Source organism: Harpia harpyja, chromosome 13, assembly GCF_026419915.1.
Source record: "Harpia harpyja isolate bHarHar1 chromosome 13, bHarHar1 primary haplotype, whole genome shotgun sequence".
NCBI lineage: Eukaryota > Metazoa > Chordata > Aves > Accipitriformes > Accipitridae > Harpia > Harpia harpyja.
The window spans coordinates 26,735,730-26,753,743 of record NC_068952.1 but is presented as its reverse complement, the minus strand read 5'-3'; the positions used below and the strand labels follow the sequence as shown (position 1 = coordinate 26,753,743).

Here is an 18,014-nt window from a genome sequence, read left to right as displayed (position 1 = left end):
AACACAAATACTGCATCTCTGTCACCTCTATCTAAAATGGGTATTGTTGTTTTACATGATGTTTCGCTCAAGTTCTTCCTTAAGATACTTTAACTGAAAACTCCCTTACCTTCCAGGCTGGGGGAATTTGCTCTGTATATTCCCAGGAAGCGCACTTGTATGACACTTCAAGGGTAGCCTTCCTATCCATTACACTGCATTGACAAAATTTTGCTATTTACAAAGGAGGTGCCATTTTATTTTGTCTGCCATTTTAGCACTATGTCTTCATACTGACAGGGAATATATTTCCATGGCTACTGCCTTGAAAATTATCTTACCTTACAGTAGAGCTGACATACACAAACACCACATCTACCATGTTTGCATTGCAGACTATCTTGATGCACTCCCAGAGCTGTCTTCCTCCAGCACCCTGCTGTGCTATTTGTAATACCTAGACTCAGACAAAAGTCAGAAACAATTCCTGAATTGAAGTGCATGCAGCCACTGGAAATGAGACTCAATTAAGAAACATTGTCACCTAGTGGCCAGAATAAGATGTATTTATTATTGTTGATCTTATCCTTATAATGAGATATGTATAAAATATATGTATGTATCTCAGTGTATCATTGCACCAGTGACTATTTCTGGTTAATACCATATGCCAACATGTCAGCTCTTCCCAGTTCAAAAGCTCTTTAGTAAACCACGTGCATTTGCTCAGCAAGCCAGAGCAGCAGCAGCTTGGCAATTTTGCAAAGAGAAGTTACTAAAAGGAAATTGCTCCACAGAGAAAACAGTTCATAGTGCTGTAACTGTCCTATCAACCACCTCCCCTCCCGCTCCAGACTACCCAGAGCACCTCACCAGCCGGTAAGTTCCCAGCCTCTCTGCTTGGAGAACAAGCGCTTTGCTCTTTGGCATTTCAGCTCGTGATACTCCCAGATGGCCTGGAGATTTGGAGGCAATTTCCTCCCCTCCCTTCCTAGCCAAGGCAGCCCGGCAGCAAAGTGCTGAGCTCCTGACATACAGGGTTGTTGGTGCTTCCTGAAGGAAAGCTTCCTGCAGCTGCCCTCTTGCTACAACATTAAACTTATCAGCCATCTTTCATCTTGTTAACTCCTTTGAATATCCAGGGATGCTGTGCAATGCCATCGTGTCATGTCCCTTTTCAGTGCATATATTCACCTCTTGCTGTGTCAATATACAGCACCCTTACTCGGGGATATCTACTGCTTGTGTCTGGATAGAGGGCTTCGGATCAACTCTTTTCTCCCTCACCTGGTAATTAATGCTGTACCCTGGCATCAACTGTGGGGAACAAAACCACCAGCTCCTGGGTTCCTAAACCTGTCCAAGGCCACAGGCACTCAAAAGAGGTGGTGTTTTGCTCCACATTACCAAGGTGAAGTGAGGCCACCTACGTCGGCAGCAGCAGGGCTGGTTTGGGGTGTGCAAACGGGAGCCAACAGGGAGCCAGGTGCTGCCTGACCTGCTGCTCAGCCCCTCTCCAGCAGCTGCCCTGGAGCCATCCCCTTCACTGGCTAAGCCCCATTTTCAACACTGAGCCTGAAGTTTATGAGTAAACATTTTATTAAAAGTCATTCATTTGTACATGTCTACATCATTCCAAAAAGCGGGATACAAACTATCAAGGGCTTGCACTGATGGGTGGAGAAATAATCATGCACATTTGGAAACTCTAGGTCTCTCCAACTGAGTAAGTGGCTGACTTTCACCAGATTTACAGTCATGTCCCTTAAGTTTTCCTCACATAACTAGACATGTACAAGTCAGGCATCTCTGTTCCTGGAGAGTAAGAGAGCACATAACTTTCTTTAAAAATAAATTTTAAAAGACTTTAAAGCTCCCAAAAGGTCTGTTATAAATGTTCTCTTCATATAGATTCAGGTGTATTACTAAAAAATATTCCCATCTGGGACAGGCTTTGCTGCAAGGAGATCCTAGGCTGTTCTAAGTGAAGAAACTTAATCATATTAGCTGTACTTCTCAAGAGAGGACTGGTAAAGCGGCTCTCCGGCTATGTGCATGAACTTTCAGTATCCGTTATTGTATACAACATACCTAAACAGCTGCAGCTTTTGGCAGATGGTTTGTAGCCTCTGCTCCACTCTACCAATCTTTCCTTCTTCCTTTTTTCCCCAGGTGTTATGTTTCATGAGTTTCACCTGTCCACTTAGGAAAAAAACTTCTCTAGGCCCTTAAATGGTGGATCTATGGCAGATGCAGCACCAGCTCTTTATGTTTGTTCTGTTTTATTGTTGGAGTTATTCACTTGTTCCTGCTTCTGAAATGTACCCAGCTACTTAAAACGGCTTTGTGCATAGGTTTTCTAATGGATAATCTAGTTTAATTTGTTTCTAATGGAACAAAAGCGTAATTTTATAAGAGATGTTGCACATTTACATACTGAACTGTTTCTTGCCTTATTTGCTTTTTGACTTCATGGATTTAATTTTTTTTTTTTTCCAGGTTGGCTGTCTTGGTTTGGAAACAGCATTGTGATTTTTGTCCTGTATAAGCAAAGACATCTTCTGCAGCCCACCGACTACCTCACATTTAACTTGGCAGTATCAGATGCTAGTATCTCTGTGTTTGGTTATTCACGGGGGATCATTGAAATCTTCAATGTCTTCAGAGATGATGGATTCATTATCACATCGATATGGACTTGCCAGGTAAGACTGGATTACCCTTAATCAGACAAAATTGGTGCAGCTATTTCTGTGTATATTCTGTATATAAATAACCAGACAGGCCCAAAAGAGAGGAAAGAAATACTGACTGACCTTCCAAAATGACAGTGTTCTCTTTTGTTACACCCATAAATCTATGCATTTGATCAGCATTTGACCAATTTTCTGTGATTTTTTTTCTATCTATTTGCAATAGTTCCTACTAGTTTGGGTTTTTTACTTCATGTCATAGCTCCCACTCATGTTGGAATGCTAAGGTGTAGGCTGTGCTTGTCTTCAGCTCCCCTGATGTCAACCTGGTTGTTGGCACTTCAACATTTGACTTAAAGCAATGTAGACTCCTACTTGACAACAGGCGTGTAGAGCAAAGCCTCCACACAGTGCTTGGGTATACCCATATATTTTAGCATACAACTTCTTGTACTAAATCAGTTATAACTCTTCAGTCTTACCCCTAAATTCTCGGTTGGTTCGCTTCCTGTGGTAGGATGAGTGACTTAACTTTATGGCAGAGTCATCCCTGAACTTGGAGGCAGGTTTTTGTTGGAGAGCTCGGAAAAATATTATTACTGTTAATTTTGAAACGCACCTGCATAGACAGAATATAAATACATCCCATGGATAGATAGGCACAAGCCTGGCTCCCTGGTGCTTTCAGTAACATCTGTGAGAAAGATTATACTTGGTGTGCCTGTTTCATGAGGGAACCAAAAATCTGAAAGTGACAGGATAGCCTACGGCAAGGTGTAAGAAAGATTGTGATGAAGGAAGAGGGAGAAAGAAATAATCCTCTTTTCTTGGGTGTTTTTTTTATAGTTGTGGTTTTCTGGCTGTGTTTTTTTTTTTTTTTAATTTACTTTTTTTAAAAGAGGAAGTTGAACTATTGGGTAACATAGATGAAAAAACTTTTACAGCTCATGTTGTCTCCCTTTCAATACAAAGGTTCAGTTTACCCAGAGAGGAAGATTTCCCACAGAAGCCTCTGATTAACCTAGGAGATGTAGCTTGATCTAAACCCTGATTATTTTCTTGTTTAAAAGGTATGTCTATAGCCATTTTGCAGAAAAGGATTTATCAAAATGAAGCTAATTATTTCCTCAGCAAAATCCACTCTTTCTCTATTGAGAACGCCTACAGTTGCAATCTAAGATCTGTTGAGGACAAACTTCAAGGACACCTCTAATTTTTTTTATTGATGGAAACCCTTGAAGTCATCAGATAAACAAAGACATACCTGCAAGCTGTAAAATTCACACCCACACTCAGAATTAAACAGATTCACGTTTCCCCTGTTTCAAGGAAGGTTGGAGCTATGATTAAGAAAGGAAAGGTGAAATCTGGATCTCCGGGTTCAGTTCTAGCTTTGCTGCAGACTTCCTGTGTGAGACAGGGTAAGCCATTCAGTGTGAAATCCTGAACCAAGATCTGTGGCATGACTTAACCTTTACAACCCAGCAGGTTAAAAGAGCTAACATTAAATGGCCCTTCTGCCTCCCCAGTCCAAGCTCTTCCAGAGCCCCATCTGTTCTGTGGCTCCTCTTTTGGGCTGTAAAAAACAGCACACACAGGAATCGACATAGCATGGGCACACTGTGCCTGTACCTCTTGATTTGCATGGGAGTCTTCTGTCAGCAGCCTTACAGCTTTCTTCCACAATGCCTCTGCCTGGGAGTCCCTCTTTGGCTGACTTTGAGCTATTTAGAGTCTCATTACAATGATCTGGCTTTTTTTTTTTTTTTTTTTTTTTTTTTTTTTTAAGATGTAAAAAGACTGGGATGGAGGTGTGCTTAATCTTGCTGTGCTTGAACTGCCTTTACAAGGAGAGAAGTGGTCCCTAAAATTTTTGGGGTACCCAGATAGTTTGTTGGTCAGGGTGTGTTAAGTAATCTTATTTGGATCTCCTGGTTTTGAACAGCATTCATTTGTAAAATATGGATATCAAGCAAAGTTTTAAGGTATTGGGATCCAAAGATTTTGTTCAAGACATTAATAATGCATTGGCTTTTCTAAACACTCTGATTTGCAAAATATTTAAGTTTCTGCTTTGGTAATCCTCTGTAGACTCTAAAAGTTAACATTTATCATTTCAAATAGGAACTGATACTGTATTAATGTTAACTAAAAATTCATGGTAACCTGGAAAAGTCAATTTATACTCTGAATGGTTTGAATTGGTTGTGACTTGTTGAGTGGTTGAGCTGGTTGTGGCTTGCTGAGAGAAAACCATGTTGGATTTCTGTTTCCATCAAGATTTTGTTCTGTGTTAGGGGGGTCTCAAAAACACATTTAAACCCTGACATCCACCTTCTTGATTATTAAGCTTGACAAAACAGAAGCCAGTGATGAAAAAGTAACTTATGGAAGTAGAGTAGCCTTTTTTTAGGAAAAATATTGTGCAGAAATAGCGAGAGGCTTCCGTGCATAAAAAAAGATATGAATGTTTCTGTGTGTGTGCAGACAGCCAACACAAAGGTTATTCTAAAAATGCTCAGTATTGAACAGCAGTAGCATTTCAATTGCTTGGGTTTTGGTATTTATAAAATGTGATACATTCATAGTCCAACCAGAATGGGCCTCACATCTGGAACATGAGGTGTGAGGAGCTTGGTGCCAGGAAGGTAAAGCCCATGCTTTCTGTCACAGCTCTCTGAAGTCGATATCTCTTGGTCCCCTCACCACACTCAAGCTCCTCTGCAAGTAGCTGGGATGACAGTTTGGGCTGTTACACACATGAACATGGCTCTTTCCTTAGCATGGCCTGTGTGTTTTCCCTGACTTGGTTTGTTTTGCTAAGTCCAGAGGATGGCCTTACTTGACTTTCTGTCATTGTCCGTTTCACTACACATTGCTACTGTTTGATCAGCTTCTGCTGTCAGGTATGCTTAGGGAAACTTTATTTTCCCAAGGTCCCTGTCACTTCTGTTTATGAAGAAATTTCATGAGCTCGCCTCACTTAATCCACCTATTTTCCTTTCCTCTGACTCAGGCCTCCTTCTGTGCCCTCAGGTAATATTTTTCAAAATTGAAGTTCACCATTCTTGCCTGCCCCAGTTAGAGAGAGTGGGAAGAACACAGACAGATACTACTTCTCTTTCAAAACAGCCTAGTCTGTGAAAATTCTCTGTAACAAAAGGTGCATCTCCAGCTAAAAGGACCATCTCACGGCATACCTGCTGAATGGGACAGATATGTGTGGTCCTGTTCTCCTCCTCTGTATGGAACAAACACCACTATTCTTCCCCATGCCAAACATTATTTTTCTTTTTGGAGGTCTGACAGAGCTGTCCTCTCAGGAATGAGGTTGCATGGTAGGTCTGTAACCAAATGCTGCCCCTGCTGAATGCTGTGTACAGATACAGTTTTCCAGGGTGGCTTTTGGACTCTGCTTTCACTTCTTATTTATCCCTTCCCTGCTCTGCCACTGTGTCTTAGTCCTGATGTTGAGAGAGGGAGGACAGTCTCTAGCACATTCATTTTTTTAGCCTCTGGTAATATTATCAGTAAGTAAACTAGTTCATAGAAAGTTTTTCTTGTATCTGTTAATCATGTGGTGAATGCAAAAGATGCAGCCTTCAGGAAGCCTCTAAATATAGAGGAAGGATTATAACCTATCTGATCTCCATAGGTGCTCACAGTCATGTCAGAAACAAAGGATGGGCTGTGGGGTGCCTTAGAATTTGAATTCCTTCATAATCCTGGTACTTCAGTTTAAGCTTGTTTCCACTAATTCACTCTTCTATTTTTTTTTTTTTTTTGAGAATACAGTTTGGTTATTTTGACATTAATTTTATAAATACTTAAGAATTTTACTACAAGGGTCAAGAAATTGACTGCTCTTATATGCTCACTCTGTTGGTACAGGCTTCTTTAAAAAAACGTTACTTATTTCTGACTGTTCCTTATGTATCTCCGCTGTGTGCAACAGAGCACAATGTAGTCATCTCCAGGTCATGGTAGCGTCACAGACATACCCACTGCCACCAACGTGCTGACTGACGCTCTTATCGCAGATGCGCTCACCTCGCTATCAGTCTTGGTGTCCCCCCTGGTCCATCTGGCCAGCCAGATGTGCCAGAGCATCCCCAGAAGATCCAGCTCTGCACAGAAACAGCCTCAGGAGGAACCAAAAAAAATATGTTCAGCTTTGAGGTATTAGTGAGCACCACAGTAGCCTGCCTGACAGGATTCAGCCCACACTGCTTCTGTCCCTGCAGCCTGCCCTTGTCCCACCAAGGGCCAGCCTGGAAAGACCTGCCTTCACCCTGTTTTGCTGAAGCTGCTTTGTGTTGTGCAGAATAATAAAGCCACTGAGGGGAGCAGGAGGGAGAGAGAAATGACTGTCTCACCCTGTGGTTGGGTTTACTGCATAGCAGTGAGGAAACCTGGTTCTGAATCCTGCACTGCTTAATGCTTTGATTCTTTATACAGTGCTTCTGTATTTCTGTCTGGCATACCCTGCACAGAAACAACTGGGAATGTAGTGAGCAGCAGTAAGCCCCACGTTGCATGCATGTACTGTTTGAGTCTGTTATCCCTAATTAATTTGTGCACAGTTTACCTGACAGCACCAAACCTGTGGCATATGTGCATTCTGAAAGGGCACGGTGTGGCTGGGAGTTCCAAAATTTTCTAGAAGTGCCAGACTTAGTGTGCTTGCATTGAGGAGTACATGACCCATGGAAATGTCTGGGATTTCTTGCACTTTAGCAGACTTTTCCAAATTGGGGTGACTTAGCTGATCAATTTGCCAGCTGAAATCCCAGATAAGTGGGGATCTCTAAAAAAAGCTAGATTAGATGTGCAATAGCCCTGCTTTAACAGTGCTGCTGTTGGACAGGGAGAGTTCCCCTCCTTCCAGTGAGTGTCTGACCACTCATGTGAGGAGTTTCTCTTTGTCTCTGGCCCCAGTATTTGTTTGCTCTAAGGACAGTGGAGCATCCCCATGTGATGAATAGTCTTGGGGCTTATGTTCCTAGCAAGGGATGTAGATCTGAGCATCTTTGGATGGAGAAAAGTGAATCCTGCTCTCCTGTACCCTGCATGGGGGAAAAGGGAGGATGGATCAGCAATCCCTCTTTTCACAGTGTCACTGCTTAATTTTTGAAAGGCCTTCCACAGTTAAGGGAAGGATATGGCTGTGAATACTAAGAAATTCCAATCTTTTGTGGCCTGGAGTAAGGCATTAAAAATCAAAAGGGAGGTGAGATATGCCCCTCACCTTGTTCTGTTGGCTACTTCAGGAGCCTTATTTGCTCACCACCTTTTGCCACATCCAATCTAGGAGCCAAGCTTGGAGCCGTGACCCTCATTGCACCAGGCAAATGACCAGAGCCTGCAAAGCTGAGCATGGTGGCCCTTACCCCCTTTTGTAGATTCAGCTTCCAGTCCCCGCCTCTTGCTAGCACTTAAAAAATCCAGCATTTTTGGTGTTACTAATGTTTAGAGGTCTAGTCTGACATTTCTGAAAACAAATAACGTCCATCTTTTGTAAAAATTAGAGGTGGGGATCTGAAACACCAAAAAGAAAATTGCAACACTAGGACATTTTGAGATCAGTAAGATGAAAATATATGGGCTCTTATGGGGTCTTTTCAGAAGTTCTGAGGGGAGGACTTGTAATCTTGAAAAAATTCTTTTATATTTTATTGATGGTGTTTGCTTTTCAGAACATGCATTTATCTCTTTTCCTATACACGGATTGTAAAATATTGCTAAATCTTGTCTGAGGAGGAAGCAGAAGATTAATACCTTCTTCTTCTAAAAAAACGTTCTGTAAATTGGCTAACAAACCAAAAACCCTAAAGGCATTTATGTTCTTTTATAAATAGAGTAGGTTTGAAGGACATCGATTTCTGTCCATTCAATATAACTGGTGAAACCAACCAATTGTTGACTTAGCTAGACTATTGCCTCTCTTGACTCAGTTTGTGATTTTATGCATTTGTAAATACCTAGCTAGCTCAGTCTTGCTTGGTGTAAAAAATCTTGCAATATCACTGTATATCCCAGTGTCTAAGCATGTAGCTCTAAGATTGAGGCTGGGCCAGAAGAAACCAGATTTTTTTTTCTCAAATCGCAATAGCACAGGATTGTCTGCTTAGCTGAAAAATGTTCAGCTATCTACTTAAAAGATGTTAAAAGAAATTAAACCAAATGTGAAAAGGGAGTGAAAAATAGTTATTGACTATCCTAGCACAGTACTGTGGTGTGATATTGCTGGGATTTTACTTATATATAGCTTATCATTCCTGACATTTCAGTAAGATGAAAATAACCCCAAGTCAAATCATGGAACTGGCACTAAGAGCATTAACAGATAAAACAGGTGTTAAAGGTGCTGAAGAAAACTTGTGTAACATTAGCTCTGCATATTCAGCTCATCTTAGCATGCTGATTCACTGTGAAAGGTAGGATGTGGGGACTGATCTATAAAGCAAATTCATAAAAAGAGTGCCCTTTACTTTGCCTGTGCTGTGCTACAAAAATCTTCCTCTCCCAGATATAGTTTTCTGAAAAAAATTTATATCTCAAATATAAACACTAGAATGTATCCTCATTCTTGTTTCCTTGCATAACTGAGATTTGAATACTGAAAAAAAAAAGCTGCAGAGATACTAGTCTTCCCTATTTCTTTATTTCTGGTCCGCCTTGATATAATCTGAAAAGTGTGCACGTTGCAGTCGAAGAGGTAAAACCAACTCATGTAGACATCTGTGAGCTAAATTTTAATGAGAACAATACTTTGTCTGCAGGGAAGGGGGGAAAAAACTGCCTTTGCTCAAACAGAATCATTAGCAACATAGAAGATCATTTCAGTGTAACTAATGTGACTGCAGGGAAGTTACGCCAGTTTTCATTAGCCATGAATTCTCCCTCATTTTCCTGTAAATTATTATTTCTGCAGCCAATTGCAGCAAGTTAGGGAAGTTATATATTTGGTACTTGAAAAATTATGAATGCTCAAACTCTCTGTTTCCTTGTTAAACAAGTCTGACGCAGCCCCTCCCATGCCACCCAAGCACTGCATCAAACTACACACTGCTGCCTGGAAAGGGCACTTGTTGCCTAATAATGCTCCTACTGAACCAGGAATTTCCAAAGCCTAAACTTCGATTCCTGCACTAGCTTTTTCTCTCAGAGGGCTTTGAAAGACCCTTTTCTTATTTCCTTATGTGGAAAATAGTAGCCTTCCTCATTCTACTGTGCTGATGTGTGTTTCTGAGATTAAATGTCTTCTCTCAAAAAATGCTGTCCATCACTTACCTTCATCATTCAAGATCTTCTCACCACAGGGCTGAACAATCTGTGTTTTTCTGGCTCCTCCCTGTGTGCCACATCCTCTCACTGACTTTTAAGGAAAACTTCATGTGAAACTTAAAAATCACTTTGATAATATCTGTAAGTATCTTAAATAGTCCTACCTCACATTTATTCACCTTCTGTTTCACAACTGTATATTCCACTGTCAGTACAGCACTAGTGTGTAGGAAGCAATTTGTGTCCTGACCCTGATCCTGTGCTGACTGAATCAATGCCTTCATGACTATTGCTTGCAATGAGCTGTATGTGACATTATACCCAGTATTTCCACACCACTGTCCCTGCAGAAGGGATGACATTGCACCTGGTGGCTTTCCAGATAGCTCTTTAAGGCCAGGAATAACCTGTATCCTTTAAACTTCCTTCCAGGCTGTCCTTGGGCTACTAGGACTCCTTGGCAATGCGTGTGACTCTCCTGCTAGGAGCTGTCAGGTCCAGCTTATCATACACAGTTGTGATGTGAAGACCCTTACAGCCCATACCCATTTTAGGACCATAAGCATTTTGGGGGGATAAATTGGTTATCTTCTGTTTCTCTGGTTATTTCGGTACAGGATCCAGAGAAGCAAGAGTATCAGCTAAGAGGAGATCTCCTTCCTCGTAGCCATGCAGCTTTTTCAGGCTTTCAGGGTCATAGCATGTTCTTGTCTTGGTCACTTAATGGCTGAGCTGGTACCCTCACTAACCTGTCCTGCCTTGTGCCTAGGAGCTTTATGAGCAGAAGAACAAGTTCACTGGTAGGCATTCAGCCAGCAATCAGAGACGACCTTGTGTTAACCTGATGGTGGCTACGTAAGCAGATTCCTTCTTGCTGGGAAACAGCACACACAATTGTACTTTGGAGAAAATGGAGGGTCACTTGTAATCTCTGGGCTGTCCTGGCAGAGCCTGTGAACAGTCTGTGGGACCTCTGCTTCCCTTCAGACATGCGTAAGCCTCCAGAAACATTTACCATGATATTCTGAAAAGGCAAGGATAGTAATACTTTACTTAGAAAATAAAAGCATGACTTTAATCTGGTGTTAATGGATCTTAGTTATGGGGGTAGGATCACCACAGGTCACAAAGCCAAGCCTTGCTTTCTGTGGAAATTTAAAGATGAGACAGGTGACTCATGAGGCTGTTTTCTTCTTTTATCTGTCTGTGTATTTGTTTGCTTATATTAATGGTGCTGCTAGCAATAAACAAGCAGGCTCTGAATTAACGTCACTGAAGTGGAGAGGAGTTTTGTCTCAGGCCCACTGAAAGGAGTTTTACACAGTGTAGCAAGGATGTTCTCAGAGGGCAATGATAGAGTTTCCCATCTAGTGCTGCTTAATTTCCCTGTACAGTAATTCACAGAAAGACAATGGCAATACAGCATTTAACCTAAAGATGGGAACCTTTCCACTGTATCTGGATCATCGAGCGGTAGGAGCTACATGCTTGGTTGCTTCCTCCCCATTCATTCTTCATGGGTGGATGGGAGAGACATAAAACCTGCCATGGTCCCACAGCACCAACCCAGAGCTAGAAAGCAGGTGCTCCCAAGCATGTGGAGATGGGGTACTTGAAGTAAGATTATAATCTGACGCGGCTGTGTAAGGAAATTCTGAAATTCTATCTATTTGTTAAATGATGTGCACTTGGTGGGGTTGTTAAATTCATAACTGTGCTCATTGATAGAGACATGTACTACTTTGAGTATAAATTGTGACCTGAGAGGGCTACAACTCCAATAGCTAAAAGTCAGACCAAAGTAAGTATATGTTGTATCTCCATTGACTAACCCAGTATATAAACCTAAAATAACTACAAGCAAACAAGTAGATTTATTTTGGATTCCCTAATATTACCAAAGCCAAAACCTGACCTGCATATATTAATATTTGGCACTAAATGTACCTTTAACATTTAACTATATAGTATAGTTAGTATAATTACATATCTGTATACATAATTGTATAGCCTAAATATTGCATTCATATTTTTCCTATCTTTAAAATATATGCCATCAACAGAAAGGTTTAATCACTTGGTGATTGCAAAATACTGAATGTCTGATGCTCTCACTTAATGGTTTAAACTATCTAATCCTGTAGTTTATCAGTTCTCATTGTTTATTAGTAAATGAAGTGCCATTTGTGTCAGAGACCTATAATGGCTTGAGTTAATGCAATCACCTCTAAGAAGAGCTACCCCTGAAGCCTGCTGAGACATTTTAAAAGGCAGAATGCAACCATAGTAGAGCAATGTTGCATGAGCAAAAGACATTGTGGAAACTGTGATAAGTGGTAAGTCTCTTTCACTTCCTGTATTGTAGTAAATCTTAAAGAAACATTTTGAGTGCTTTAGCAACACTATGCAATACCATGCACTGTTGAATATTTTCTCACTTACTGCAAACTTTAAGAACTTGTTAAATTTTAAAACGTACTATATTCAAAGGTTCCTACAATTTTTTTTCAAAATGTATTACTTAAAGATTGATTTAGGTGCTTTTTTTGTCTCTTGAGGTTGAAGGAGGTTTATTGCCATTATCTGTTTACAGTATGATCTTGGAATAATCTGATCTGTATTCAAAAAAATATTGTGATGTCTTTAAATATATGCAATAGAAAATAACCCCTGTTTAAAGTTTATCTTTTTCTTTACATACTCATTATCTCATATTTAATAGAAGAGAAAGACAAGAGTTCTGAAGGGAGAAAAATGGACTTCGGGAAATTGCAACAGATTCACCAGCTGGCCAGAGGAGGGAGCAATGCAGCCTTTCTGGCTGGTGAGATAATGTTTCAGCCTAAACTGAAATGCAGTAGCTATTTTGGCAATCTGCTTTTGTGCCATTAAACCTTGATTAATCCAATAATAAGAACAATAGGTTATATTTTACTCTGTCTGCTTTAAATGAGGACAACCCTTATGAATTCAGTGGGGATGCATAAGTATTAAAGGTAGTAAAAGTAGGGCACACAAGCTCATAGCTAAAAATTTGATAGTGCACTGGGGATTCCTGACTCTGTGTTGAAGCAAAGCTTAAGAAATTAATTTGCATGCAGTAGGAGCTTTATGTATTATGGGTTGTAAATAGTACACCAAGAACATTAGCGAGATTTAAAATCAGACACAAGTACAAAGCAGAAAGAACACAGCCTTTTCTTCAGTTGTGTCTTAGCTTCCAGGCAACATAAAGATAATGAGCAAGTTCTGCAAGTATCTATATAGCCAAGGGAGTAATCCTGGTATAACACTGAGAGAAAAGCTTTTAAAACTGCTAATCTACTCCTGTTTCTTAATGGGTAAAAGGGAAAGCTGGTGGATCAAAATTACCATACAATCAACTTTGTGTTTATGGCTGAATTCACTATTGCCTATTAACACTGATGCTATGTGATCATAATTAATGATAGGAAGGACAGATTTGCATTACGCAAAAATGGAGGAAATATTATGACTGTGGAAGGAAGGAGATGGCTGGGCGGGGAGGATAAAAGAAAAGAAAAACCAGAACTGGGGATGGGGAAGAGCATCAGTCTTCCAGAGTAATTAAATGTTATTTAAATGTTATTACTACTATTCTAGTATTGCCTTGGCTGTCATTCTGTATATCTTTAAAGATGCAGAAAACTGAGAATATCATATATTTTTGTTACCTACATATGTTAATCTCTCTACCTATAGAAATTGGGACTATGCTAAAGCAGTTTTTCTGTTGCTAACTACTTTGGGTTCCAAGCAGTTTCTTTGGTTGCTACCTACAGGCAAAGTTGCCTGTTCAGGAGCTGAAAAAGTAACAGAGATCTTTCTTCCATATCCAGTAGTTGTATGCTTAAAGTAGGTTGGCTACAGCTAGAGTAAGATCCCTCTTTTTCTTCTGAAGATGTATGTCTAAGTGACACCAATATAAAAGTATTGCAGAATTGATAGACTTGCTGGGAAATGGCATATGTATAGCAAGGCTCAAGAGCTAACTCGTTGCCGATAGATGTTTGGCAGGGACAATACTGGTTTGAGGATCCTACTCCCAAAGCAGCCCTAATGCCTCTGGATGCTCTCTTGTGTTTTAATGTTCCAGATGCCATGGCCTCTGTATGGGCAGTTCTGCAGCTTCAGAGCCACCTCATTTACATCCTTTATTCCTTTCATCCCAGCACTCCTGTCATCCCCAGAGCTCTCACTCCTTGGCATTTCACCCTGTCATCTGTTCCTAAACTGCTGAACCTGTGACTAGCAGGAGGGCAGTTAGTACAGCCACCCCAGGAGACTGCTGCTACTTTAGCCACTTGCTAATCGTATGGCCCTGGTCAAATCTTTGATGATAGCCCCCACACCAGCAGAAGCAACAGTATTTTGATCTGCTGAAATGCTGTTATAAATAGTACGAAAATGAGAATGGTGCTGGCAATGGCTCGGTCCTATGAACTATGTTCATTTAGGTAAAACTTTTTTTTTTTTTTTTTTTTTTAGCAAGGCACCACTCCAAAGAAAGCATTTTGGCTTGTTCTTTCTTATGGTGACAGAGTTTCATCTTAAACAGTAAAGGGCAAGAGTGTATTTTTAAACCCACTTTCCTCCCTTGTAAGCGTGCTCAAGGGCTGTTTGAACTGATCACCTAATATAATTGTCTCTCTTTGGTCTGATGTCAGGGAAGGGGAGGGGGGAGAATAATGGTCACATCTGCAGGTGATAAAACATACCATGATATATTTCAGAAAAACTCAACCAGTTTCAGCATAGGAGGGCTAACTATGATACACACTAAAAAGCTTGTCCTGCTACTTCAGTATTCAGTCTCATAGCTCTTTAGACTTAATTTCAAAGTGTTTATTTGCATCATTGCTGAAATACTGCTTCCTTTGTAATCTAATAACTAATGCAATCGCTTAAGCTTATGCAGCCTGGTTTCTCAGTAGTCCTTGGCCATGCTGTTTTCTGCATCTATGAAGCATTGTTAGAGCAAATGGAGAAGTGGCAGCTGTTTGCATCAGTAAGGCTAATGAAATGCAGAACATATTTGCATATCCTGGTATTTCACCAATCTCCACTGCACACAATGGGCCAAATTCAGCCAAGTGCAGCTTCTAGCAAGTAGCTGAGACATCCAAGGAAGTCTCTTTTCTGGTGTAAACATGGTTGCATTTATACACCAAGCATGAGCTGATTTTAAGTGGAGCACAGGTGGATGTAGATTGTTGTAGTAGCAAGTCTTGCATGCATTTAAAATGTGGTGGGTCTGTAAAAGCTGGCATTAAGAATTATATAGAGTCAATATAAGGGTGTTGGTAGCAAGAAATGCCACCAGTGAAAGAAATGATGAAGCAGCCCTTTCCTAACCCTTCACCCAATTTAATTTATACAATCTGCTGTGGTCTCAGCTTTAAGCCTGGATTAAAGCCCCAGATTCAGTTCTGGGATAAACTGAATTCCATGGGAGTTGTGCCCATTCACACAAAGACAGAGTTTGTTCCCGTAGAATAATGATGTGCCTTTCTGCCGATAATTCTACCACTTGAATGCCAAGTTACAGTCCAGAGACACTTGCTTAATATTCCTGCTTCACTCAGTGTAAAACTGGCACCTCCAAGAGCTCCTCTGCGCTGGCCAGTTTGGTATATCATTGCAAGCTTTCAAAAAAAGGACTGCCTCCAGCTTTTTGCCTGGATCATTTCCCAGACATATAGTGCTCCCTAGCAGATGGCTACATCCATCTCCGCTACAGTCAGCAGCAACTTCCTTCCTATACCCATAAGTGAAGCTTAGCAGAGTTGTAACCGTCCTGTGTGTGTATTGCTGAGACATTGACATCAGTGGGAGCCTACACAGCTGTACAGCTCTGCCTGTGTCAGTCAGAGGCGGTGAGGATCAGGGCTTAATAAATAGCAGGCAATCAGTAGCACCACCATTGAGACTCAACCTATTGGAATGATGGATGATTTTATTTAATTTTTCAAAAAGCTTTTCTCACTCAACCAAGTCCGTTACCTCCTACATTCTTCCCTCTTTGGCCTAAATTTCATGGGTTCAGTTTGCATGTTTGTTCTAAGCAGGGCAGCTGCATCCAGTGCATTTTTGCCTATTCATGGCCTTTCTTCTTTTCAGTTCAACCTTTCCCCCCTTCATTTGGCAAGTCATTTTGGGGAAGCATAGATGTAAGGGTGTGTTTGCTTGTTTATTTTATGTACATGTGTCATGGTTTAAGCCCAGCTGGCAACTAAGCACCACACAGCCGCTCGCTTACTCCTCCCCACCCCCCATGGGATGGGGAAGAGAATCGGGGGAAAAAAAAAAGGTAAACCTCATGGGTTGAGATAAAGACAGTTTAATAGGACAGCAAAGGAAGAGAAAATAATAATAATAGAATATACAAAACAAGTGATGCACAATGCAATTGCTCACCATCCGCTGACAGGTGCCCAGCCTGTCCCCCAGCTGCGATTGCCAGCCCCCTGCTAACTCCCCCCTGTTTATATGCTGAGCGTGATGTCATATGGTATGGAATATCCTTTTGGCCAGTTTGGGTCAGGTGCCCTGGCTGTGTCCCCTCCCAACTTCTTGTGCCCCTCCAGCCTTCTTGCTGGCTGGGCATGAGAAGCTGAAAAGTCCTTGACTTAGTGTAAACGTTACTTAGCAACAACTAAAAAATCAGTGTGTTATCAACATTCTTCTCATACTAAATCCAAAACACACCACTATACCACTATATGCCAGGACCCCTCAGTGAACAGGGCATTTTGTCTCTCATTTTCTGACAGTTTATTATACAGTGGGGCCTCTTCAGCACGCATCACCTCCTCCTCTGGCGGTATTCTGAAATCTTTGCCTTCTGGCCCCTCCGTGATCACTTCCAAAATTCCTGGGTGACTGGGGCTTCCTATGTGAGCCCGTTGTGTGATCAGTGCGACCCACTTACTCCACATGGCATCAGTCGCGTGATGTGTAGAGGAGACTTTCCCTTTGAACATCCAGCCCAGCACTGGCAGTCGGGGTGCTAAGAGGAGCTGTGTTTCAGTACCAACCACTTCTGAGGCAGCTCGAACTCCTTCATATGCTGCCAATATCTCTTTTTGAGTTGGAGTATAGCGAGCCTCAGATCCTCTGTATCCCCGACTCCAAAACCCCAGCGGTCGGCCTCGGGTCTCCCCGGGTGCTTTCTGCCAGAGGCTCCAGGTAGGGCCATTCTTCCCGGCTGCAGTATAGAGCACATTTTTAACATCTTGTCCTGCCCGGACTGGCCCAAGGGCTACTGCATGAACAATTTCCCATTTAATTTGTTCAAAGGTTTGTTGTTGCTCAGGGCCCCATTTAAAATTGTTCTTCTTCCAGGTCACTTGATAGAGAGGGCTTACAATCGGACTGTAGTTTGGAATATGCATTCTCCAAAAACCCACAATGCCTAAGAAAGTCTGTGTTTCCTTTTTACTCTTTGGTGGAGACAAAGCTGTTATTTTGTTGATCACAACCATTGGGATCTGACATCGCCCATCTTGCCATTTTATTCCTAAAAACCGGATTTCCTGTGCAGGTCCCTTGACCTTACTTTCTTTTATGGCAAAAACGGCTTTTGGAATTTGGATTTTTTTCTTCCCTTTCTCAAAAAATACTTCTGCTGTGTCGCCCTGTACAATGATGTCATCAATGTACTGCAGGTGTTCTGGAGCTTCACCCTTCTCCAGTGCGACCTGGATCAGTCCATGGCAAATGGTGGGGCTGTGTTTCCACCCCTGGGGCAGCCAATTCCGAGTGTACTGGATGCCCCTCCAAGTGAAAGCAAACTGTGGCCAGCACTCTGCTGCCAAAAGGATTGAGATAAATGCATTAGCGATATCAATTGTGCCATACCACTTGGCTGCCTTTGACTCCAATTTGTATTGAAGTTCTAGCATGTCTGGCACGGCAGCACTCAGCAGCGGCGTGACTTCATAGAGGCCACGATAGTCTACTGTTAGCCTCTACTCTCCATTAGACTTTTGCACTGGCCACATGGGACTGTTAAAGGGTGAGCGAGTCTTGCTG

At 41.5% G+C, this 18,014-nt stretch overlaps 1 protein-coding gene across 2 annotated transcripts in view; it reads left to right on the top strand.

Moving 5' to 3' along the window:
• LOC128150322 (opsin-5-like) overlaps nt 1-18,014 on the top strand; it is a 35,540-nt gene that overhangs the window by 7,680 nt on the left and 9,846 nt on the right. For both annotated transcript variants that reach the window (XM_052806435.1, XM_052806434.1), the window contains exon 2: nt 2,479-2,684. In XM_052806435.1, the coding sequence (XP_052662395.1) occupies nt 2,479-2,684 (206 nt within the window). The remainder of the gene's footprint in view (nt 1-2,478; nt 2,685-18,014) is intronic.